This window comes from Panthera pardus, unplaced genomic scaffold, assembly GCF_024362965.1.
Source record: "Panthera pardus isolate Hobbes unplaced genomic scaffold, ASM2436296v1 HiC_scaffold_7, whole genome shotgun sequence".
NCBI classification, from domain to species: Eukaryota; Metazoa; Chordata; class Mammalia; order Carnivora; family Felidae; genus Panthera; species Panthera pardus.
Window position 1 is genome coordinate 45,138,387 of NW_026527002.1, and position 27,558 is coordinate 45,165,944.

At 34.3% G+C, this 27,558-nt stretch overlaps 1 protein-coding gene and 1 long non-coding RNA gene across 8 annotated transcripts in view; one reads left to right on the forward strand and one right to left on the reverse strand.

Moving 5' to 3' along the window:
- VPS13B (vacuolar protein sorting 13 homolog B) overlaps window positions 1–27,558 on the forward strand; it is an 801,572-nt gene that overhangs the window by 463,977 nt on the left and 310,037 nt on the right. For 6 of the 7 annotated variants that reach the window (XM_019468011.2, XM_019468006.2, XM_019468010.2 and 3 more), the window contains one exon: window positions 1,669–1,780. In XM_019468011.2, the coding sequence (XP_019323556.2) occupies window positions 1,669–1,780 (112 nt within the window). Of the gene's footprint in view, window positions 1–1,668; window positions 1,879–27,558 lie in introns of those variants that run through there. The other variant, XM_019468015.2, reaches the window with a different exon arrangement.
- Window positions 1,639–20,664, reverse strand: LOC109278024 (uncharacterized). The gene is made up of 3 exons (XR_002085467.2): window positions 20,398–20,664; window positions 11,848–11,975; window positions 1,639–1,822 (listed from the first exon to the last, which is right to left on the reverse strand). It is a non-coding gene; the product is annotated as an uncharacterized LOC109278024 (long non-coding RNA).

Genomic DNA, 27,558 nt, shown 5'->3' on the forward strand with positions numbered 1-27,558 from the left:
ATGGAACTATTTGATAAGCTTGGCATAAAATGCAAGATCTGTGAAATGTAAACAATGTTCATAGTATGAGGACCTATAATCAAACCAGACCTCTAGTCATTTGAAAAGAGTACAGCTGCATGAGAAGCCGTTTTCTATTTGATCTTTTTTGCTGTGGACATTTAAAAGTACTGTCTTTATTGCACCATCCACATGCTAATATTTATTATGATAGCTCATCTCTTTCTCCCCCTTTTTCTGTCCTTGTGACCACCACCTCCCAGCTGTTTTGCCATTCCCTTTATGTACATCTTATCCTGGTTCCTTCTTTTCCTGAGTATCTTTCTTGTAACTTTTTCTGATTTTCTTAATTCTGACTTTCTTTTTTAGTCTAATCTAAGTCAGACCATACTGAGTGTACTGCTGAAGCAGCTGGAAATAATCTCTTAGCTTTTGCATTCTTTGGGCACCACAGTTTGGGAAATATGGATTGTATGCCTTTGTAGGCGTGTTCTGTTCAGGATATTCTCGAGGTCTTGCAGCCAGTCCTGTTCTGTTCCATTTGTGGCAGATGATAGTTTCTTGGGAGAAACGATGAGTTTGAGTATCTGTTTTCTTCAAAAGCCACAAAGTTGTATATTGTTAGCAATTTTAAACAATTTTTGAACAGCTACTACAATGGCATCATCTGTTGGACAAGAGGGAGTAGAATATAAATTTATATTAATATAAGTTAATGGGGCCATGAAGAACCCTTATCCATTTCAAATGGTCCTTAGAAAAGACATTGAATTAGCCAGTGATTTACAGAAAAATTGTTAAACTTTATAAGAACATGGCAAAATGCTGTTGCTTTATTCAATACAAAGGATCAGAATTTAAATATATATATATATATATATATGTATATGTATATTGTTTTTCATTTTTTTATTGTTTTCTGAGATTACTTACCTTAGTGTTAGATTCCATTAGGAGGTGGAAGTTTTACATACGTATGAAATTATTTCTCAAGCAAGTTCACAGTAGAAATTACTTAAATTAAAAAGTGCCTAGAATAACACGTTGAAATGTCCTTGTATATTAAACAATTACCTGTTTTTTTTTTTTTCTTTGCCGTTGCAGCCATTATATTTCTTTTGGAATTTCTGACATGTTACAACTTGAAGTGCTGTGACCATGTGTGTACATATGTGTGTGTGTATTGTATTTAATTATTATTTGTCATGTAAATTTAAATGGTTTGAGAATCTGTCACTGACCTTGTAGTGACCTTTAATATCTTTGTTGACAATAATCTATGCGTACAGTGCAATGGCAGTGTCAAAAACCCAGGGCTGACAGTCACTTGGGAGCAAGACGTAGTAGCATAAGATTATGAAATTTGAGAAACGTACTACTTTAACACGACTCATACGTAGTTAACATTGTATGTTTTAATGTTGGGATGGAGTTGTTGGGTTTTTTAACTATCATTTTAATTGTGCACAATGGAAAATTACTTAATGGGATATAAAGGAAGTAGTTCTCAAAAGCCTCAAATATTTTTATTTCTCACATAATTTTTTCCTTGCCCTCATTTATTGGTTTTATCTTCATGTGTCTCTACCCGTTATTTAGATTTCTCCATATGCATAAAGTACACACAGACCCACTGAATACCTCATGAATCCATTTCTTTTATTACAGTTAATCAGGCAGCAAAAGAAGACACGATGGTTTTGAAGATTGGCTCTGTTGCTATGGCTCCCCAAGCTGACAATCCCCTTGGCAGAACTGTCCTCAGGAAAGATATTTACCAGTAAGTTTATTTTCTTATCTTCGATCTTGCAGCAATTTCATCCTGCAAAGAAGTACACTGATCAATAAAACTTGCTTAGTGTGGCCTGTAGAAATACTTTTCATTTGGGATCTTTTGATATTTAAAACCAGGTTTTTCTGATTTTCTTCAGTTGTGGGTTTTTAAATTCATTCAGACAAATCAAGTATTTCTGTGAAGTGTTGATGAATAACAGAATGTAAGTACCAAGGCCCCATAAAACTGAAGAAGCGCAGTTTGGAAAATTTTAGCAGACTTTAAATTTGACCAAATCTCTAATCACATAAGAAACTGAGGTTCGCTCCAGAACTACCACATCCTACTGCAGTCATTTTCTTAATTTCACTATAAGCCATTATTTGAAACGTAGGTCTGTGGATGTCATGTGGATCAAAGCTGTAAAGAAAAGCAAACTTCTAAGGAGAAATTTCACAGTAAACACTTTCTGTGAAAATGCCATGCTCTGGATTTTGTCACTGAGTATTTGCAAACCACACCAAGCATATATGGACAACTAAACTGGTGAACATGTGTAATCAACATGATAAAAATAATACATCATTCATACTGGCACTGCTGCCAGACATAAAAGTGCAGTTGCAAATAATACCAAGTGAGAAAAATCACAGAAGTACAGATGAACAAGTGTCTTATTCATCCTGCTGGTCTGCTTCTCAGATGAGGTGGTGTCATTCTTTTAAAAATAAATTCCTACTGTTCTCCAATAAATGTTACCGTTAGGAAAGATTCTGATCTTTGTAATGCACTTACCACCTAGAGGTTGATAGCAATTTTTACTTTAAGCAGACCTAGGGATTTGATTTTCTCAAATTTTTCCATTATTTGATATTTTTTTCTTTTGAATTACATATCATGTTCTCTTTCTTGTATTACTTTTGTTAGTAGCTTATAGTATGCATCCCTTAAATAAGTTCTTATTTTGCTAGCTTACGTAGAATCTCAGAATGTGAGAACTGAAGGAGGCCTTTGGAATTTTCTAATCCAGCTGCCTTATTTTATAGATAAGGAAACTGAGGATCCAAAACAATAGCTGTCTCTGGTTAAGTGATGATGATAGACACAAGATCACAACTCATAACTGTTTACTCTCTCAGTATCTAGGGGAAGGATTACAGTAGAATTTTTTCTGGGCGAAAATAATTTAATCTTCTAACATTTGAAAAGGTTTTCAGGTGTATTTATCTTTTATTTTTCATTTCAGAAGTAAGCGGCCCTCAAAGAGGGTCTTACTTATGGTGAAAGAAATATGTTTTCTATTAAAAGATCTTATCACCATCAATAAAGTGAACTCCTTTCCTCCTCTGCCCTCTCCACATTCTGGCTCCTTAGAAGTCATTTGTGAAGATATGGCTCCCTTAGGCCTGTTTGTCATTGCTTTCTTCTCATTGTCCTTGAACTATTTTTTCTCAGTCGCTGTCCGTATTTACTTTCCATATTTTCTTCATACTTACTTTTTCCTTCCCCTTCTGTATCTTTATTCTTTATCTTTTCCTTTTCTATATTTCTTTTTCTTTACTTTCTACCTTCTTTCCCTATCTCGTTTCCTTCCCTGTTTCGCTACCTGTATTATTTTGTAGAATATGGAAATATAAAGCCAAAAAGTAAATTAAATGTAAATAACATAGTATCTCTTTTAGATCTTCAGTGCCTCATATCCTGAAACATGCAAAATATATAAAAATATGTACTAAGTACACACAAAGTACAAAAATGTACTTTATAGAATAAATGCCCCAGTTTTTTTATAATTGACAAACCAAGGTGCACAGAATTTTTGCATGATTTGCCAAAAGCATACACTTAACTAAAGGCAGAGAATTTCAGAATCATTTTTTATGAATTCCTTTCAGAACTGTTTTTAGATTTGTATTTTTAATCATTTAGTCCCTCTCCTTGATCATATCATTTAGTCATTGCACTCTCCCACTGCATATTTTTACTTCCTCTTTCTTTTAATCTGCTCTTAGTGTTTCTCTCTTGACTTTTCTAACTTCCTCAACCAGATCAGTGGCATCTATAAAAATCCATAACTAACATATTTGATGGTGAAAAACTGTATGCTTTCTCCCTAAGATCAGGAACAAGACAAGGATATCTGCTCTTGCCCCTTCTATATAGCCTTATACTAGAGGTTCTAGCTAGGGCAGTTAGGCAAGAAAATGAAATAAAAGACACCCAGATTGTAAGGAGGAAGTAGAACTGTCTTTTTGTAGATGACATGATCTTGTATATACCAAATCTTAAGGAATCCACTGGAAAACTTTTGGGCAAGCAAGTTCAGCAAGGTTGCAGGATACAAAATCAAATTATAAAAGTCAGCTCATAGTAACACTAAGCTATGCACTACCTAAAGGTGAAATTAAGAAAATAATTACATTTATAATCGCATCAGAAAGAATTAAATACTTATGAATAAATTTACCAAAAGATGTGCAAAACTTAACCCTTTGAAAATTACAAAACATGGGTGAAAGAAATTAAAGATCTAAAATACATGGAATCATATCCTATGTACAAAGAATCTTAAGAAGATCTAAATACATGAAATAATATCCCATGTGCATAGATCAGAAGACTTAATTAATGTTAGATGGCAGTACTCCCCCAAATAATTTGCATTCATCATAATCCACACATCAAAATTTCAGCTAATTTATTGGCAGAGATTGACAGAACTGGTTCTAAAATTCATATGGAAATTCAATAGGCCCAAGCAATACTGGAAAAGAAGAAGTTGGAAGGTGGACACATCCTGATTTCAAAACTTAGGATAAAACAGTAGTAATCAAGACAATGGAGTACTGGCATGAGGATAGATACATATAAATGAATGGAATTGAGATTCCACCAACAAACCATCACATTTACTATCCATTGGTTTTTGATAACCCAAGATAATTCAGTAGTAAAGAACAGTCTTTTCAACAAATAGTATTCGGACTACTGAATATTTACATGAATTTGGACATTTACCTTATACCATACATAAAAATTATGATGTAAATATAAGAGATATAAATATAAGAAGTAAAATTCTGGAATTTATAGGAGGAAGGAAAGGAATAAGTCTTTGTGCCCTTGGATTAGGTAATGGCTTCTTTAAAATGACACCAAAAGCTGAGGAGGGGACAAAAGAAAAAAAATAGGTAAGTTCAGTTTTATCAAAATTGTAAATTTTTGTGCTACAGAGAACTCTGTCAAGAAAGTGACAGTCTATAGAATATGAGAAAATATTTACAAATCATGTATCTGATAAGAGACTTGTATCCAGAATATATAAAGAACTCTTAACAGCCAATAATAGAAGAACAACCCAATTAAAAAATGGGCAAAGGATTTGCATAGATAAATATGCAAAGAAGATATAAACATGGCCAATAAGCACGTGTTAAGATTTTCAACCCAATTAGTCATTAGAGACATGCAGGTCAAAACTATACCCAGTAGGATGGCTATAATAAAAAAGACAACTGATGTGGAGAAATTGGAACCCTCATGCATTTGTGGTGGGAATGTAAAATGGTGCTGCTACTGCGAGAAACACCTCATAAGGTTAAACATAGAGTCATCATATGATGCAGCAATTCTACTCCTAGGTATGTCTCCAAGGTGATTGAAAACTGTGTCACACAAACGCATACCCACAGTGGTCGTAGCAGCACTACTCATAATAGCTAGAAGTGGAAAATACCCAAAGGTTTTTCAGTTGACAAATGGCTAAACATATGTGGAATACTCATGTAATAGAATAGTATTCTGCCATAGAGAGGAATAAAGTCTATGTTTTAACATAGATCAACCTTGGAAACACGCAAAGTAAAAGAAACCAGACAAAAAAGCCACATATTATATGATTCTATTTATATTTAAATGGAATGACCAGAACAGACACATCCATTGAGACAGTAGAAGAGTGGTTGCTAAGACAGAAGAGAAGAATGACTGCTAATGGGTATAGAATTTCTTTTTGGGGTGATAATAGTGTTCTAGAATTAGATAGTGGTGATGTACCATAATTTGTCCAGTGAGTACTTGTACAGTGAGTGAGGTATAGTGAGTGCAATGAGAATATACAAAAAACTAAATTATACACCTCAAAAGGATCAATTTTATTGGATGTAAATTGTATCTCAATAGAGCCAATTGTTTTAAATCAAAGATTGATGTCACAAATTGGTCCAGAGGAATTAAATTCCAGAAAGAGAAATACCTGTTCTAGGTGTATGGAGACTGGATGCACTTTTCACCTTTGGAATTATTTGCCTTATCTGCTATAAGCAGGGATATTTTATTGTGGAAAGGAATAAATCAAGGGACATTTATTGGTCATGAGCTAGAGTGACACATTGGAATCTGGAGGAACCTGAAACACACAGTCATCCATAGTGGTTTTTGTTTTTTTGTTTTGTTTTGTTTTTGTTTTTGTTTTTTTGAGTGTTGGGTGGGGAGAGGGAGCTGGTAAGAAGAAATTGAATATCACAAAGTTTCACATTCTTTAAAAGATAAAGCCATGTTGGAAGTGTACTCTTCAATACAGTAGTCACTAACTACTATGGCTCCTCTGCTTTTGGAATGTGGCTAGTCTAGGGGCACCTGGGTCACTTAGCAGGTTGAATGATGGACTCTTGGTTTTGGCTCAGGTCATGATCCTGGGGTCATGGGATCGAACCCCACGTCAGGCTCTGTGCTGAGGGTGAAGCCTTCTTGGGATTCATTCTCTCTCTCTCTCTCTCTCTCTCTCTCTCCCCCTCTCCCTCTCCCTCTCCCTCTCCCTCTCCCTCTCTCCCTCCCCCCCTCCCTCCCCCCCCTCCCCCTCTCCCTCTCTTCCCCTCTCCCTCTCTTCCCCTCTCCCTCTCTTCCCCTCTCCCTCTCTTCCCCTCTTCCCCTCTTCCCCTCTTCTCTCCCTGTCTCCCCCTCTTCTCCTTCTCTCCCCCTCCCTCCCCCCAGCCTCCTCCTTCTCCTTCCTTCTCCCTCCCTCTCCCTCCTTCGCACTCCTTCTCCCTTCCCTCCCCTAACCCCCCTCCTCTGCCCCTCTCCTCTGCTGGCACTCTCTAAGATCAGGTAAGATAAGATATTTTAAAAAAAGAATGTGGCTAGTCCAAATTGAGATGTTCTAGAAGTATAAAATACACACAATATTTTGAATAATTAATAAAATATCTCCTTAATCTTTATGTTGATTTTATATAATGATAGCAATACTTGGATGTGTTGAGTTAAATACATTATTACAACTCTTTCCCACTGTATTTTTAAACCTTTTTTCAGTGTAACTATTAGCAAATTTTAAGTTACAGAGGTGGTTCACATTTGTGTCTTGCATTATATTTCATATATATATAGTACAAGTCTACTAGGAGAGGCTTACAACAAACACAGGACAAGTCTTGCCCTTGGGACCTTTGAAACCAGAGGCAAATTAAGTTTAAAGCTGTAAACCAACCCCAACTTAGTTCAGTTAATGATTGAATCAAAATTATCCCCTGCTTACCCATTCTGCCTGGCAGGAAAATGTGTGCCTTCTCTAGGAGAAATAACTTAACTTGTTTTAGTCTTTTTATATATGATGTCCAATATATAATCAAAAATTATAAAATATCAAAGAAGCAAGGAAATTAGATCCATTATCAGGAGAAAATTTAGCTCGTAGAAGACCTACAGATGATTGAGATGTTGGAATAAGTAGACAGGAGTTTTAAATAATTGTTAATAGTATTTTAAAAATGTTGAAAAGATAAAGAGTTCATAGAAACGAGGTCTATTTAAAATTCTAAAACTAAAAAATACACTGTCTGTAATTAAGGAGTCATTGGATAGCTATAACAGCAAATGGGCAAAGCAGAAGATAGGATTTAGTGAATTTAGACATAGCTAAATAGAAATTATCCAAACTGAAGCACAGAGAGGAGGAAAAAGTGAACACTGAAAAACGTGGGTCACTGCCAAATGGTTTAATGTATGTGTAAGTAGGAGAAAGAACAACAAAAGGCATAACTAAAAGGATAACCCTTGAGAGTTTTCTAAAATTAACAATACTCATTAACCAGCAGACCCAAGAAACCTAGTACCCTATCCTCAATAAAAGCAAAATATATGCAAAGAAAACTACATCTAGGGACAATATGGTCAATTTACTGAAAATCAAAAATAAAGAGACTCCTCCCTGATGGGCTGAGGGAGAATGCTGAGCAAGGAGAGAGAGAATGCAACATCTGTCTCCCCCAGCACAGGTTCCCAGGTCTAAAATGTGTCTGTACTGGGAGAAAGGAGATGCCTTTACCTTTAAAAAGTTGGGTATTTTCAGGGTGCCTGGGTGGCTCAGTCGGTAGAGTGTCCGACTTTGGCTCAGGTCATGATCTCGCGGTTGATGAGTTTGAGCCCCACATCTGGCTCTGTGCTGGCAGCTCAGAGCCTGGAGCCTGCTTCAGATTCTGTGTGTCTTTCTCTCTGCCCCTCCCCCGCTCACGCGCTGACTCTCTCTGTCTCAAAAATACAATAAATATTAAAAAAATAAAAATAAAAAAATTAAAAGGTATTTTCATTATTAAAAATATGTATGTGAAAATTCAAAAAAATCCTAAATGCAACCAATAAAAAAAAAAACCTTTGAAGGAACAATAGTAAGACTGAAATAACTGAAGATCTTAAATCTGAAGATGAGAAAACTAGGGGACATAGGACCATTCTTTAAATACTTGACCTGTCATGTGTCACAGGGAATAGTTTTATTCCTTCTGAAGCTAAGAACAGACCTAAGATCATTAAATTAGTGAATAGTACAATGACAACTTGCAGCTCAATGGAATGAAGACCTTTCAGTTATAAAAGTAATAACAATGGGGCTATTTGTTCTTTATTCATTATTTAACAAATGTTTTTTTGTGAGCCTACTGCACATTAGGCACCTTTCTAGGTATTGGATGAGTGTCAAGACAAAGAAAAAAGCCTTGCTCTTATGGAACTTATATTTAATGGGGAGACAGTCACAAATTTAAAATATTCTATAATACTTGTTGTGGAAGCAGGGAAGAAGACAGAAAATGGGGAGTTAGAGATGGACATCATGGCCTAATAAGAGAAGGAATGGCTCACTGAGAAAGCATAAGGATCCTGGAACAGGAGTGTACAAATGAAGCCAGTGTCAGCTGAAGCAGTATATGCCTGAATCAGTGTGGTGAGAGACACTATGGAGGAAACTTAGAGGCCATTGTTAGGCGTTTGGCTACCATTTTGAGTGGGAGGTGGTTGTGGAGGAAAATAATCAACACATGAAGAATTTTGAAATAATGATTTTGTTGTTTACCAGATATCTACTTGCAAAAGGACGTGAAGGGATCACCAGCAAGGACTAAAAATATACATTTGAAAACAGGTGAAATCTGCCTTTAATACAAAGGAGTCACAGTTCAGAAGAACAAATGAGAGTTTGACATTGATCTCTAAAGGAGTCCTGTTAAGGATTATTTCTGTCATTTGAATTAACCGAATATGTGATATGAAAGTTTTCTGATTTTTGAGGGGTTGATTTCTTCATCAGATGAGAAGCCTTCAGAGAGTTTGAGCTGGAGGAGTGGCAGGATCCAATTTATATTTAAGCAGATAATTCAGGCCAACACGTGAAGAATAGACTGCAGGGAGGGAAGAGCAAGTGTCTGTGACTGTTGCACTAATCTTGGCAGGAGATGATGGTGGTTTGGCTGATGGTAGTGGCTGTGGAGGTGATGAGAAGTGGTCAGATTCTGGACATATTTTAGTGGTAGAGCCAGGAGAAGTTGCAGATGGATTGCACATGGAATTTGAGACAACGGAGATAAGGATAATTCAGTTGTATGGCCTAAGCAACTGGAAAGATGAAATTAACTGAGGGAAGGAAAACCGTGGGAGGATTTAGTTTGGGGTTTGGCAGGTGGAGAACAGGAATTTACATTTTTTTGAAATGTTGACAATCTTAGGAGGTACTGAGCTCCCCCTTGCTGATATAGCAGAGGCTGATCAACCATGTAGAAGGGTAAGAAGGGGTTGGTTATATGTTGAATTAGACCAGTGCGGCTTTTTAAAAAATTTTTTTTAATGTTTATTCATTTTTGAGAGAGAGAGAGCATAAGCAGGGGAGGGGCAGAGGGAATGGGAGACACAGAATCTAAAGCAGTCTGCAGGCTCTGAGCTGTCAGCACAGAACCCGAAGTGGGGCTTGAACCGATGAGCTGTGAGATCATGACCTGAGGCAAAGTTGGATGCTTAACCATTTAACTGACTAAGCCACCCAGGCGCCCCTAGACCAGTGCTTCTTAAACTGAATGTATCTATAAATCACCTGGGGATCTGTTCAAATGCAGCTTTTGACTTGGGAGGTCTGGAATGGGGCCTGAAATTCCCTATTTCCACCAAGCTCCCACATGGTTGCGTAGAACACTGATGCTGGGTGATATTGATGTGCTGCTTCAAGGGCCACACCTTGTGTAGCAGATTAGGTGGTTTCCAAATCTTTTGAACAAACAAGGTTTAAAAAATATATTTTAATAAATGCTGATAATTTTTAATGCCAAACATTCAAACACTGTGACAGCAAGTATCTTTCATCCCCACATTTTCCTGTTCCCTAGCAAGACCGTCCTCAATGGAGTCTTTTTTTAAGTTCAGAGTTTTTACAGATTTGCAGTTGATACTGGTTGTTACTTTTGGGGTCTTTGATTCAGAAAATGTGAAATAATAAAACATGTATTAAATTACTGACAACTTACATGAATTTGCACCTCATTAGTCTCAAAAGATCTGATCCACTAGAAAACAACAGAGCATATATAACATGTTATTTATCCAGTGTTCATGCCCAGCTATATGTTTTCATGAATTCCTCTCTTGACCCTCTGCTGTTTTTACCTACTTCCTCCTTTTAGTCTACTGATCTTTCTAGTTTCCAACTACTAATTCCTGCATAAGGTGATCTCCCAGTTTCCTTTCACCTCTTTCTGAGATTCTCCTATGATGTGTTCAACTGTTTTTTTCCCTGACTTACACTGAAGTTCTGAAACACAGTTTGGCCTGATAGATTTCCCTCTATCTTACACAATCTCATTCCCTCAGAGATGATTCAGGTTCTTGTCTCTGGCTAAAGAGCAACAGAGAAACATTTAGGGATAAAAGGTTAAAAGGCAGATTTAAAAAAAAAAATGACCTATGCTGAAAAGTGTTCCTTCATAGGCTGATTTAAGGAAATTAAAATAAGCATTATGAAGTAAACTGTTTAAATGTGTTTGTAACTTAAGCACATTAATGATTTAATAAATTTAGTTACATTTTTTATGTAAATGATTTATATATATTTTTGGAAACTATGTTCTTCAAATGCTGGTATATCATCTGCAGCTCAGTAACTGGAGAGTTTATGTTTGTTTCTACTAAAAAAAAAAATGGATGTAAGTATCAGTCAGGACCTTATGCCATTCTATAGTATACTCACTATAGGAAAATTACATTGGATTTATATTATCTCTACTTCCTAGGACTTACCTAAAAATTTCATTGACTATAAACCTGAATACAGTCTTACAAGTATTTTAACTTAACTTTTATTGTTTTAAATTATTTTTAACTATTTTTTTAAATAAGAGAAATAGAATAAATAGCTCTACATCAGTCATTAGAACAGTAGGGATTTTTTGAGACATTCATGCTATCACATTGCATGTATGTATACATGCATTAACTCATTTATTACTTTAATTCACTTATTTTTAAAATATTAATTATTTCACTTATTCAGCAGATATCTACTGAGTGCCTACAGTGTATGTAACACCAATGCTAGAAATGTACTTTTGAGTAGGACTTAATGGTACCTCCCTTCATTGAACTCAAGACCCCAAACATATTATTCAAGTCAATGAAATTACATTGTAAAGCTCTGATAGATTCAATAGCATAATAATTCACACTTTATCTACAACACCTCCCACAGAGCCTGGATTAATGAAATAAGCAAAATCAGAAGTTATGAACTTGCACCCTAAACTTTTTCGTGTCCTTACGGCATTAAGTCTGTACATCTTCTGAAAATTATGATACGAGGAAGGAATGATTCCGGAAGTTCCATCCAGACAGGTTTCACAGGAAGGAACAGGGAAAAAGTATTCTTCATTTCCATTCAATGATTTTTCTTTTTAAAAGTGGAAGAGAATAGAAACATTGACATTAGTTTTTCATGAGTCTATTTAAGTAAATGCATCATTTTTTCAGTATGTTTTAGTGATCTGTTTTTAAAAATCCTTTTATAAATCCTTTTATAAAATATAAATCCTTTCATAAAAATCCTTTAAAAAATTGTTTACAATTCAGTTTATCATTATTTAGTAGTCTTGTTATCAAATTAAAATATGAAACGTTAAAATAGAATTTTTTAAAATAACAAATTGTTGAAATGATACCTTTTTAATAGTAAATCTACCTTTATTTTACTCTTTTAATAAGCCTATATTAAGGTTTTTAAAATAAAAGTGTAGTGTTCATTGTTTAAGTTAAATAATATATGCTATAGAAAATAGAATCCCACTGCTTTTTCTGATTGCTGGCTATTTCCTTACTTTGTGGCCATTGTTAACAGGTTGACACTTTTTTAGACCACTTCTGTGTGTCTGTAAGAGAGTGACAAGCCAGCTCTACCTGTCTTAAAAAATGGGGTCTAAATAGTGTTCTGCAACTTGGGTTTGTTTCAGCTCAGTATGTTGTAGGCACCCTTCAGTGTCCTCATACTCAGAAATGCTTGCCTGTTTTTGAACCATTTTAGATACAGATCAAGAATCTATTTAAAGACTACTTTTTGTGTCTAGCCAACAAAATGTTCTCCATTATTAAAAAACACTGTGAAAACTTCTGTAGAACGTATTGTGACAAAGACTTCCAGACTTCAAGACATCACTGTACCTGGGAAACTGTAAAAGGAAAATTGAGTTGTTTCTGTCAGTGAGATAGCTACTGGGTGGTTTTTGAAGAACAAATATATCAGTACCAATAGGAAACTGAAATAATTACAGCTGTTCTTTGTTACCATGTGAGTTGAAAAGACCCAAGTGGCTCACAGTAGTCACTACGGTATGAATTAAAATATTGTAGGCATTTGGGCTTTAATGTCCCACTTTGAAACTCTGCTCAACATCTGTAATAATGCTCAAGTTTTAACATGACAAAATTTCTTTTAACCCAACATGCATCCTCTTCTGTGAGCTGACCTCAATCTCTATTTCAAGTCTTGCTGGAATTTTCTTACATAAGAGTCTTGTTCAAATTATTGAATATATTTTGTTTACCCCAGTAATGCTTAGTAGGTTCTTTGCTGTGGCCCTTCTTTATGTATGCATTTTCAATTTTCTTGAAATATACTCTTCTTCCAGATTAGCCTTTCAAGGAGTTTTTATTATAAAAACTTTACATTGGAGAGGTTATGAATTCTTGAAAAATCTTTTTCTTTGGTGTTCAACATCATTAACGTAAACAAATTCCTAAGAATCACATCTTTCTTTTTAATGTCTCGCTTAAATCCTTCTCTTTAAAAAAACAAAAAACAAAAAAAATTCATAATTATATTACTTAGAATGTCTTCTTTCTTTGGCCTTCAATACCAGTGCCTGAGGTACCTTTCTGCAATATAACAGCAGCAGCAGCGGCAGTAATAGCTAACATCTAGTGAGTGCTTCCCTCGTGTCAAGGATTCTACTTGATGTTTCAGCGCAATGCTTACTTCACTATAACCTTTAAGTAATAAGAGTCAAGTATTATGATTGTCTGTACTTTAGACATAGAAACTGATTCTACAGACATTAAGTGATTTCTCCTGGGTCACGCATAAAATAAGTGACAGAACCTGTTTCCATCGTCCATGCTCTTTACCACTACATTTTGCTGCCTGTTACTGAGTTTCTTATAAGATGCTGGCTTTAATTTTTTGATTTGTGAGCCATTAGAGACTCTTAAACACAGAGAACAAACTGAGGGTTGCTGGAGGGGTGTATGGGGTGGGTGGATGGGTTAAATGGGTGATGGGCATTAAGGGGAGGGCACTTGTTGGGATGAGCACTGGGTGTTATATGTAAGTGATGAATCACTAAATTCTACTCCTGAAGCCATCATTGCACTACATGTTAACTAACCTGGATTTAAATAAAAATTAAAAGAAAATAAAAGTAGATCTTTAAAAAAAAAAAAAGATGCTGGTTTTAGTTTAATTTACAGTTAACCAGTGTATAGCTAAGGTTGAACTTAATTTTTTTTGAAGTTTTGCATTCATATTTCATTAAATTTTATAACTGTTTAGATATTAGTTTTTTTTCTAACAATATTCTTGTTAACAGTGAGTAAATGGAGGGGCCCTCGGTGGCTCAGTCGGTTGAGCGTCTGACTTCAGCTTAGGTCACGATCTCACAATTCGTGGGTTCGAGCCCTGCGTCGGGCTCTGTGCTGACAGCTCACAGCCTGGAGCCTGCTTTAGTTTCTGTGTCTCCCTCTCTCTCTGCCCCTCCCCTGCTCACTCGCGCGCTCTCTCTCTCTCTCTCTGTCTCTCAAAATCAAACATTAAAAATATAAATAAAAATTAAAAACAGTGAGTAAATTGAAACAAACTAATAGGCAGAAGTTTTAGTGCATTTTCCTTAGGTTTCCTAAAATATTACAAGCTACGATGGCTTAATATTACAGCTATTAGAGCCATAATTTATGATGAAAACTCTTATAATCCTAGTGTTTGAGTTCTTTGGTCCTTGGATGTACTTGAACATAAAATCTATTTTGAAAGAATTTTCATTAGGCTGTACTTCTTAACTATATGATCTACATAAAATCTCCCCATTAACATCCCTAGCTAATGATTTTGATTGTCATCAAGCTTTTTCTCACATCTGTTTTGAGCTGTGAAATGAATCATGACCAGATGTAAATATTAACATAGATTTGCTGATTAATAAACTCAGTATATGTCTGTGATTTTTATTTCATAAGATATTTTAAGTGATTATAAAACATAATGATAAATGTTTACCTCAGTATAATTATTTCTTTAATTCTGTCTCAAAATTATGAAAGAGAAGAAAAGTTGAAACTCTTTTTTCTTTGTTGTATTTCTTCTTCCCAGAGTATTCTTACATATCACAACTTTTCTCTTAAATTGTGTAGAAGAAGGTATTGATTTTCTTATGTTAAAACAACTGTGTACTGTTTGTTCACATATTTTTCATATGCAAAAGTTATATCAAAGTTAAATAAGCATATGGAGTTTTAGTACCTTGGGCTTTTTTCTCTCACATCCTGTGCAATTGAGAAATACTGTGTTTAAGCTACATGTATGAAAATGGGGCTTATAGAATTAGACATATAGATTTGGAAGTCATTTAAGATTATACACAGACTTCCAATGTCATTGCTGTATCATATGGTTTAAAAATTTACAAAAATTTTAATATCTACCCTAAAAGACTTAACCTAGTGATTATAACAATCAAATTTACTTCATACATTTTTCTAAAATATTTTATTAAAGAATTTTAAAATACTCAAAACATTTTTTCTTTTTTACTTTTTTTTTTTTAATGTTTATTTATTTACTTTTGAGAGACGGCACAAGCGGGGGAGGGACAGAGAGAGAGGGAGACACAGAAATCTGAAGCAGGCTCCAGGCTCTGAGCTGTCAGCACAGAGCCCAACATGGAGCTCGAACCCACAGACTGTAACCTCATGACCCGAGCTGAAGTCAGATGCTTAATCGACTGAGCCACCCAGGCATCCCTCTTTTGTACTCTTAATTACAAAGTTTCTTAATCTTCATCATTTACTTGAGAGAACTATATTCTTCTTATAATTCGACATTTGTAAAGTTCTGCCTATAGCTCTTGGTAGGAGCCACAAATATTTGTGGGTCTTCTGAAGTCCCTTCTGGGATTTTATCTGTGACTAATTTATCCCATAGCTTTTTAGAAACTTTGCCAGTTGTTGAATTTTGCAGCCATTTCTTCTTTACAGGCATTTGCTAATCCTTTTTTTGGTACATTCAGTACTTAATTGATTGAATGTAGTATTGGGTTTCAGTTTTTCTCCATAGAGAATTTCATTCTCTTAAAAATTGTCTAAAAGCATTATGTGAAAACTCCATGGTAATTTTGACTAACTTTTTAAAGACATCTTTTATAAATGAGGCTTCTGACAGGTGTACTCAATCTGTGGCAGTTTCATTTATGGAATTTTACTTTTAAGGAATTACAAACATTAGAGGAGCTGATTCATTTTCAGCTTATCTTAGAAATCTTCTCTTAGAAGATTTCCATTAGTAGTACTCCTCCAACACTTGTTCCATTTTTTGCTTTTTTTTATGGACAACTTGTGCAATAGTGGTTGCTGTCCGCTTCTCACTGATGTGCTAACCACCCACCACAGTAAGTGTGAAAACATGCTTTGTTCTTTTATAATTGATAAGAAAATGTAGCTTTCATTACAAAAATTCATTTTATGGCGATAATTTTGGCAGCATAAGTGTTGACATAAAATACCCATTTTCTAAATGGAAACTTTACTGAAATCTTGTTAAAGCCGAATTTTTTTTAAACTACTATAAAAAAAAGTCTTAATTTTTTTTTGACTTTGATATACAATCACATCAGTTATTTTTTAAATTACAGTTTACTAAAAATCAGGACTCAAGTATCTCATTTAAGGTTTTAAATAAATAGACCTTGATGCAATCCAAGAGACAGGCATTTGCATGCAACAGAACATTTCACCTACATTAAAACCTTGACAGTATCTTTTTGTCATTTTTAACCTTGTAATGGTGATTCTGGCTTTTCATAGGGTTAATGTTCCTGATACGAAATAACATTAAATTTATGTAACCATTGAAATTCATGGTTGAGACTAACTTAATTTTGTTAATCTTGTTCTATATGTACATTTCAACAATATACATAGGCCCAAACAATTGTTAATTGAAACAATATGACCAATAGAAATTCATAGATGAGATTAATATGATTAAAAACTGTGCATGTATGCTTTGAAAAATTGTCTTTATTTACAAACAAGAGATTATTCTTTTTCTGGAAATACTAATGATAGCCTTTCTTTATTCTTAATGAATATGCAATTCAAGGGTTGGTATTTCTCTTCTATGTCCTTTTACAATTTCACTTAAAACCTAGCTGACCTTCTACTCTAACTCTGAGCTGTATTTTCCAGATATACTATAAAGATCAAATTTTACAAATCTCCATAAACTATGCCCTTCCCCTCCCAACCTTTAATTTCTTTCTAATTTCTTTCTATATGAATGTTCTCAAAATAACCATTGTTTTGGTTTGGGGCAAGATATGTTTCATATCTGGTGACGTTATGTCCCTAATCCTATAATGCTTACTCTTGGTTTCAGATAACGCTCTCTTAGCAAATCAGAGAGATTGGGATAGTAGGTATTTAGAATAACTTGTCTAAAAGCTTTGTTCATAAATACTATTGGCAGACTTTTAGTCCCTGTCGTGTTCTTCAGCTGATCTAGTGTGAAGGCTTCGGATTTACATTTGGCCCTCACCAATGTTACTGCGTCTTTTGTGGCTTCCTGTAGCAGGATGTAGGTTTCCATGAATGTATTTCTATTTGTTGTCAAAAGCTACCTCAATAACAGTGTTGAAATGACTCTAAGTTTTACTGTCATAGATTTTGGAATGTTATATTGCATGTATTTAACCCTTTTTATTGATATGTTTAGATGCTTTACACTAGAAATTCATGTTGGAAAGAAGTTACAGAATAATAGAATATGTTTAGTTTCATTTCATGACAGTTTTATATTATAAACTTGGAAAATCTATCTTGTATTTCTTTCAGATACATTTTGGTTATATAAAGTATGCTGGATATATAATATATGCATTTCTGATTGTATATTTGCATTGAGGCACTAACATTATCATGTGAAATTATTATCTGAACACTTCTGGGCTTAGAGATAAGCAAGAGAGAGCATAGTTTACCTTTAAGATACTTAGGAAGACTATTTAACAGAACCACTGTCTCATAAGACCATTCTTTAAAGAACAGTAAAAATTGCTATTCTCTAAGTGTCTGGTGTACAGGAAGAATTACATTTTTTCTCAATAACAAAGATTGAATATTTTAACTAAAAAGTAACCCTCATGTTTATTCTTACAGTTATTCATATAATGTACCCTGTTCATCACCCTGAATGAATTAAAGAGTAGATATAGAGCTTAGAAGATAAACAGATAAACGGAGTTTTAAAAATCTGGTGGTGGCTGGCTGCCTCATTCGGAAGATCTCAGGGCTGTAAGTTCAAGCCCCATGTTGGGCCTTGAGCTTACTTAAAAAAATTAAAATCTTCAACCAGCTTTGAGTTTAAGAAACTTGTAAAAGCGAGCTGTAGTGTTCGCTTTGTAATTATAACTTGAGGAAGACCCCTTTTACTCTGTGTTGACTAGGAGTGTCTACTAAGCCCTTTTTATCTTCTCTATATAAATGTAGAAGCTAATACAAATCAAGTTAGAAGGCATCTATGCATTCATTTAATATGTATGGTTAATAATAAGTTACCTCTACACATTGTATGAGAAGACTTGCTAACCACAAATAAGATTCTATTACCCAAAAAATACTTGTTTTTTTTGCATGAGATCAAGTAAGTTTTTATTTTCTAAAGTACCAATTTAAACAACAGCTTCTATGTACACTTATCCTTATTTCTTATATTAGTGTATATTGACTGAGGTCACTGTCCTTAAACAGTCCAATTGTACCTATTTTGTCTACTAGAAATACTTATTCTTTATTTGGAGACCTTGTATCCTCTGTGCTGAAGACAGATATTGTCTCAATCTGAAATACTTTTCTTGCCCATCGTTTTTAACATTGAGCTTTGAGCAAAAACTAGATACCTAAAAATTAATCCACACTGACAAAGGTAGAAAAAATTACAAATTAGATTCCAAAATAGATAAAAATTAGCACATAGCTAGTTTTTTTTCTAGTTCTTTTTTTCATATCTTTATCTTGAGTTATAACTTAAATTTAGGGAAGTGTATTAATTATTTGTATAAGCTTGATGAACTTTTACGTAGATATGGCCAAGGTACCACCACCCACCACTCCAGAAACTTTTCCTCATTTCCATCCCACCCCGTGCCCTCCACTCCAAAGATAACCATTATTCTGACCTCCATAATCATATATTCTTTTTTGACATAAGTTGTGGAAACATTTTTTCTCCACATAGCTTATCATGTGTAAATCAACATAGTTTGTGAGCCAGTGTCAAATCACACAATTCAAAAATAAATGATTTTGATCGGAATTAAAGTACAACTTTTAACTTCACTTGGTCATACCTTAATATCAGATTTTCCACGTGAATCTTTAAAGAATGTAAGAAAAACATAAACTCGATGTAAGAAGATGAAAAATTTTTATTAATAGACAACTCTATTCATTAGACATATTCCTAAGATACACTTCAATAACTGTGGTTATAATGTGAGCTTTTGAACCAATTTCTATGAATTTTATTTATTGCTACAGTTATTTAGTGCACGTTGTCGTATACATACATACATACATAGGACTTTTGTACATCAGAGTATATAGCTTCTTAAAAGGAAATGCCGCTTTTTATTCCAGGACTCCGTCGTCCTCTAACTGAATTGACTGTCGTCCAGGTATGGGTTTGATAAACTGACACAACAGTGAAAAGAATCCCTGTCCCATGTCAGCTTATCAAACACACTATGGACAGCATGTCTGTGGCATTGAACACATTACCAGTCACTTAAGTTCTGAATAGAAGTCACGAAGCTGATGTTCAGTGAAACACAACCTCAGTATTTCCAGGTGATTTTAAAGAACACCTGATAAAACTGAGGTATAGTACCACAAAACTTGAAGAATAATGCAAAAACTAGGGAAAAAATACATGCATAGAATTAAAGAATTGCAATGTCATTGGTTCAGTTTGGTGACAGAGTAGATGTTAATGAAATATATGATAATTTCTTAATATCCTGTCATCCTGGTTAAAAAAATGTCAAAATATACTATAAACATATTTACACCATAGAATAACACAGTAAAATCAAATATGTTTTGATTTTTTTAATCCTAGTTAATAGCAGAACAGATGACTCTCAGGGAAAGTTATCTTTCCATCTGTATCTCTATTTTTTTTCCAACTGAATTTATTGGAAAATGTTCATCCTCAGAAATTTAGCAGCCTTCACTTTGCATAGTGTGCCAGGATCATTTGTTCAGGTTCCAGGCTAAGTATGGGAATATTAAAAAGAGAATCTTAAAATTTATTCATAGTGCCATAAATACTTTCTGATAAGAAGGTAACTTAGAAGATGATTTAGGGCAAAACGTGTTTGCTTACATAATGTTCACCTTACTTTACATATTTCAAAACAAAATAGTTAAATCTATAATATTTGCGAGTGAATTTGCCTGATACTACCTCATAAAAATGTGAAAACATTTTTTATATTTATTTTCTATACATTTTAACCAGGCGAAGAGGAAATGACATGATGTGGTTACAGTACCTCATCAGCGGAGCTCCTTTGAGGTGCTTCAAGTGGAAGTGAAGGGAGCAGTGCTGAGCAGAAGGCGCTCTCCTCTTTGGAGAAAACTGCAGTAGCCAAAGAGCTTTTTTAACCAGGGACTACTTTTAAATGTGTCTGGTCACCTCAAAGGATATGTAGAGCGTTTCCTGCCAGTAGGATTAGAGGAAGGAAGCACCAGGCCAAAATGTTTGATGTGTGATGTACTGTAATTTCTTTCATGTGTTTGGTGGCTTTTATATGTTGATCAGTGTTCCGCTACCAATTGTGACCCTGGTGTGGTCCAGGTCATTAAAGTTCTATGTTCCTTAATGTATAGGGTCATTAACCATACCTAGGAGCATTATTATAATTAAGGGTACTGTTTTCTTTTAAACTGCCACCTCTCATTTTCATTAAGGTATTTATTTTTCATAATTGGATAATCCTCCTAAGGACTGATTGCCATGAAAGAGATGATTTAGTGCTAGGGACTGCCAATAGTAACATCACCATAGACAGCCCTTTATGTTTCCTCACTTTACCTTATGTACCTGGTTTTTAAATCAGCATTTTCTTCTCACAGTCTCCTACAGGCATATAAATTTCAAGAAGGCAACTAGCCTCAGAGTGTAGTTTTCCTGGGTATGTGAGGTTTAGAGGCAGTAGGAATAAGTATTGACAAAATTGCCATCAGCACTGTTATACATTTTTAATGAAACAAAATTGACAATTACACATGCTCTTTACTCTTCTAAGATCACCTAGAGCAGTGAAGTGCTAAACCACTATAGCTTTAGGCTGCGTTTCAAACATAAATGAGCAACAGTGACTGATTATATATATGGCAGAATTTGATAAACATTTAAATGCTCAGCTGTAGAGGACAGGTTAATATAATAACGGTGTATACATGCAGTGAAATTCTAAGTGACCATCACAAAAACGATATGTGTGCCTGTTTATTAACATGAAATATGCTTTAGGTATTTGGTAAGTGAACAAAAGCATTTTTAAAACTGCATATAGAGTAAGAGCTTATCTGCATACATGTTTACATATTAATGGAAAATACCCTGGGGCACCTGGGTGGCTCAGTTGGTTAAGCATCTGACTTCTGCCCAGGTCATGATCTCATGGTTTGTGAGTTCAATCCCCTAGTCAGGCTTTTTGCAGACAGCTCAGAGCTTGGAGCCTGCTTCCAATTCTGTCTCTCCCTCTCTGCCCAGTTCCCCCCAACCTCCCGCTCACGCAGGGTGTGTGTGTGTGTCTCTCAAAAATAAATAAAAATTTAAAAAAAGAAGAAGAAAATACCCTGGATTGTTATACACCAGATTGTCAAAGGTAGTTACCTGTGATCATTGGTCTATGGGAAGTTATTTTCCTTGTTTTTACTGGTGGATATTTTCTAGATTTTTTAGACTAATTTGAATTCTCTAACTGCAGTTTTAAAAAGTAGGAAAAAATGGTAGCTTTATATCCATTCTTTAAGTCTTCAGATAATGTTTTAAATTTTTAGGGTTTTTTTTTTTCTGCTTCCTTAATGTAAAATATATGAAAATATGTTCTTTATTCTTTCATATTTATCTTTTCTATGACATTTATATTTGCTTTTGGGATCTTTTTTATACTTTTAGTATGAAATCGTTAGGTTGCCCATTAGTTATTCAGCACTCAATAGTGGTGGTGCTCAGGAAATATATGCTTTATTCTGGTGTGTGTGTGTGTGTGTGTGTGTGTGTGTGTGTGTGTGTGTGTGTGTGTGTGTGTGTAGGATTGCTTTGTTTATTTGTTTAAGGAACCAGTTTGATCTTTTCCCCTTGTACAAGTACCTGGGTATTTTTAGTTTTTGTCTTTTGTCTCTCTTTCAGTGCTGGTGCTGGATATATCTTTAATACATTAATTTAATTGAGACTACAGGCATGTACTAGCTTCCAAACAAGCTCTTTCTAAAATATTGAAATAATAAGTTGTCCTTTTTCCTTAAATTATCAGTTTTATTATGCCATTTATTAATTTCTTTAAAAATATTTGTGAGTACTTACTATTTACCAGCTGTTAGGTGGATGTAAGGATACATACATAGCATCTAAAAAGTGTAATAAAAATTTTCACAATCTTTACTTTCATGGAACATAGTTTAGTCATCTTTATAATTGGGCTTAAAATATATTAATTGATTTTTTAAACATCATTTTCTCTAGGTAAAGAAATATATGGTACATTTAAAATATAAAACACTGAATATTTTACATACTTAGTATATTGTAGCATTTGCATTTTTTTCATCTTGTAAGAAAAGATTTCACTAATATTGTAAATTAAAGTTATTTTCACCATAGTTTAAATCAGTTTCAGATCATGGCTTATGGTGTTAATGTTTAGGATCAAAATAATCATGATTATGTTGTAAGCATAATAGTGTACTAAGTAAAAAATATTTTGAAAATTTTTTATTAAAAATATTTTAATAACTAAGACCTTTTATCAGTAATTTGTGGACAGTATTCAATTGGCTTTATAAAAAAGGTACAATTATTTTCTGTATACTTTTTCATTTTTCCCAACATGTTAAGATATAGGTAGACAACATGTATAATTTAAAAACATATTGATGTTGAATGAGAATTCTGGATTTTAATATAATAAAATGATATAATGAATAAATTAGTAAATAAATGTACATAATTGTTAGATAAATTGGTGATAGGAAAGATGCTTATAAGCTACTTTAATACTGTCTTCTCTTACTGGTAGCAGCCATTTTTGTGAAGGAATATTCTTTTTCTTCTTTTTGGTACCCTGAAGCAGAAAACACATCTTCATTTCTATAAACAGTTATATTTTTAAGGAGTACTTTATGGTGTTCGCAGAAAGAAGAGATTTGAAAATCATCACCAGTTAAATTGGGAGTCATTTTGTAGCATCTTTTTAACAGCTGTTTGACCTCATTGATTCTCAGTTCATAAATTTTATTTTGAACTCTTTTGTCCCAGCACACATGCTAAGGTGTGAGAAAAATTCTTTTTTCCACCACTTTCATGTCTCAAGTTTATTGGTAAAATATTTTCTAGCTCTTGCATCACTTTGGACCATGTCTTTCTCAGAAATAAGTTTTTAAATTTGAAGAATTCTTTGGTAAAACAAAATTTCAGCTCCTCTAAATCAGTTTCTTTTCCCTTCCCTTTGAGAGAGAAACACATTTGTGTTTTGGTATTTATTTTGTAACCAAAATTCTAAAAACTACCTAATTGTTCTCTGGTTTCACTGTAGTCTTGAGTCCCTGTTTTGAGCAACTGTACCTTCATCGTTTATATGTTTGTCTTTGCTATTGCTGAACGTTGTTGTTTCAGGGTTATTTTCTTAAATTGTCACAGTATAGAGCACAAATACTAAAGGTTAAATATTTTTTTAGTCATTGTTCTGTTTATAAAAACTGCTAATTTTACATTGTTAGATTGTTTATATGTTGCTTTAATTCTTCCTTTTTCCTTTTTAATTATACTTTAGAAAACGTTGGGGATAATGTACTTAGAAACTGTACTGTAGATTAATATTACTTATCTGATTTTAAGATTATAAAAGAGTATTGTTCCCTGGTATCATTTAAAGCTTATATAAAATTTATTAGAATAAATAATATAACTTAGATATTTTGGTTAAATAGTTCATATTTTGCTGACTAACATCAACAATGTCTTATTATGGCATACTTAACTCTTGCCATGTTAGGGTATTGATGACCAAAGTAAATAAAAATATCTTTATAGAATAAAATAGGGTAAAATAATTTTATGTTTTTATTTTCCTGAAGAAGAAAAAATTATCTTCATATCAGGAATGACATGACATTGTCAGACTTCCTGAGTAAAATTGATAGATTTATTTTCAGCTTCATTAATTTGTGGATACATGGATAAAATACTGTATTTTTAATTCCTATCTATAGTAATATAATTTAAACTTCATTATTTCTGGAAATCTGAATACTGTTCAGTCCAAGATTTAATTGAGATCTTTCTAGAACCTCATCTCATGAGATTAAATTTCTGTAGGGAAAAGTTTCCAAAAGAAGAAGATTCTAATGCCAAGCCTTGGAAAACAAGTCTTGACAGTATGTACACTTATTATTGATAGGAATAGCCTCAGAATATCCTTGATACAGCATTGCTGTTTAGAATCACAGAGTGTCCTAATTCATATCCATGTAATTAATCACATCTTGATTATAGATGTTAGATAAGGGAGATTTTCTCATAGAGAAGTCTTCTGGGGCTATAGTACCCAGAGGGCATCTCCATGGAAGAGTTACAACTAGTTGAAACCCTTGAAGGATACAATGAATTTTATCAAAGAAGGAGTCAAAGAAGGAAGGCAAGTGCATTTAGAGACCTAAGCATTCTTCTTGTTGTATCAGAGGATTAATTACAAGGGCATAATGAGAGAGAGGTAGGGAAGAGTGATAGAGATGACCTTGTAGAAGTGTTGAATTCCTGGTTAAGGAGTTTGTGCTTCATTGCCTGGGTGAATGGGGCAGTTCTGAGCATTTCTGATCAGGTTTGCACTATTTTTGGAGAATTAAACACCGTGCCAAGCATATAATAGGTGGTTGAAGAGCACAGATTGTGGTACTAGGCTGCCCGGATTCAAATTTCAGCTTTTCCACTTACTAGCGGAATGTCTTTGGTCAACAGAAGGTACTTAACTGTCTAAGTTTCCTAATCTGCAGTATGGGAATAATAATTACACCTACCTAATAGGGTTGTAACGAGGATTACATAAATTAATGCATGCAAAGCATCTGAATTTGATGGGCACATAGTAAGCTTTCAGAAATATTTACTGAATACTTATTTCTATTAGCTGTTATAGTTACTACAGTGAACATTTTTAAAATAATTACTTGGGGCTCAGTCAGTCGGTTAAGCGTCCGACTTCGACTCAGGTCATGATCTCGTGGTTGGTGAGTTAGAGCCCCACATCGGGCTTTGTGTGCCCGATAGCTCAGAGACTGGAGGCTGCTTCGGATTCTCTGTGTCCCTCTGCCCCTCCCCTGTTCACACTCTGTCTCTCCCTCTCTTTCAAAGATAAATAAACATTAAAAAATTTAAACAATTACTTAATCTGGTTGTGCTGTATTGGTTAAATTGGAGAAAGGATTACACCTTTAGTCCTTATGCAGAGTTAAGTAAAATATCACTGACAAACTGAGTGTAATTTTTTTTTTTAATTTTTTTTTTTTTAACGTTTATTTATTTTTGGGACAGAGAGAGACAGAGCATGAACGGGGGAGGGGCAGAGAGAGAGGGAGACACAGAATCGGAAGCAGGCTCCAGGCTCTGACCCATCAGCCCAGAGCCTGACGCGGGGCTCGAACTCACGAACCGCGAGATCGTGACCTGAGCCGAAGTCGGACGCTCAGCCGACTGAGCCACCCAGGCGCCCCAGTGTAATTTTTTTACATGCCACAAAAACCATATCCTGCCTTTATCCAACCTACTCAGATGGTTTATATCACTTTTAAAATTCTCAGATAATTTGCAGTTTGTTGTTTAAGCCCTATTTAATACTAACATTTCATAACATTTTATAATTTACAGCATACCTTTACACGTTTTACCTCCTTTTTACAGCATACCTTCACACGTTTTACCTCCTTGGATTTTCACCTCATCCTTTGACACTCCTTGGTACTATTACTCACATTTTATAGTAGAGAAAACGAAACTCACGGTTGTCCAAGATCATACAGCAAGATGGAGCTCTTAATTACCACACTGTAATTCTGCTTGGCCCTTTTTTATTATTCAAGTATAATTAACACACAGTATTATGTTAGTTTCAGGTGTACAATATAATGATTCAGCAATTCTATATGTTACTCAGTGCTTATCATGATAAGCATCCAATATGGTCCAATATGAGAATCGTCTTCACCTATTTTACTCATTCCCCCCACCCATCCACCTCCTCTCTGTCAGCTATCAGTTTGTTCCCTATATTTAAATAGCTGTTTTTTATTTGTCTCTTTTTTCCTTCATTTTATTTCTTAAATTCCACAGATGAGTGAAATCATACGGTATTTGTCTTTCTCAGACTGACTTACTTAACTTAGCAGTATACCCTCTGGGTCCATCATGTGGCTGCAAATGGCAAGTTTTCATTCTTTTTTATAGCTGAGTAATATTCCATTTTATATGTATACCACATCTTTATCCATTCATCTATCAGTGGACACTTTGGTTGCTTTGATATCTTGGTTATTGTAAATAATGCTGCAAAGGAGTGCATATATCTTTTCAGATTAGTATTTTTGTATTCTTTGGGTAAATACACAGTAGTGGAATTACTGGATCATATGGTAATTGTGTAATTAATATCTTGAGGAACCTCCATACTGTCTTCCATAGTGGCTGCACCAGTTTGCATTCCCACCAGTAGTGCCCCGAGGGTTCCTTTTCCTCCAATTCTCACCAACACTCATATTTCTTGTGTTTTTTATTTTAGCCATTCTGACAGGTATGAGGTAATACCTCATTGTTGTTTCGATTTGCATTTTCCTGCTGGTGATGTTGAGCATCTTTTCGTGTGTCTGTTGGCCATTTCTGTGTGTTTGTTGCAGGCCCTCTGCCCATTTTCTAATTGGGTTATTTGGGGGATTTTTTGGTGTGTTGAGTTGTATAAGTTCTTTATATATTTTTCCTATTAATCCTCTATCAGATATGTCATTTGTAAATACCTTCTTCCATTCAGATTGCCTTTTTGTTTTGCCTTTTGCTGTGTAAAAGCTGTTTATTTTGATGTCCCAGTAGTTCAGTTTTGCTTTTAACATTTAAACATTTAAAGAAGAATTAATACTGATTCTTTTCAAACTATTCCAAAAACTAAGAGACTAAGAAGAGCTTCCAAATTCATTCTATAAGACTAGCATTACCCTGACACCAAAATCAGCTAAAGACACTAAAAAAAAAGAAAACTACAGGCCAGTATCTCTGATGAACATAGATGGAAAAATCCTCAACAAAGTATTAGTAAACCTAATCCAATACCGCACTTAAAAAAAAAAAAATCCTTAAGGACAGTCAGGTGAGATTTATCTTAGAGATGCAAGAGTGGTTCAGTGTTTACATATCAAACATGATACATCACATTAACAAAAGAAAG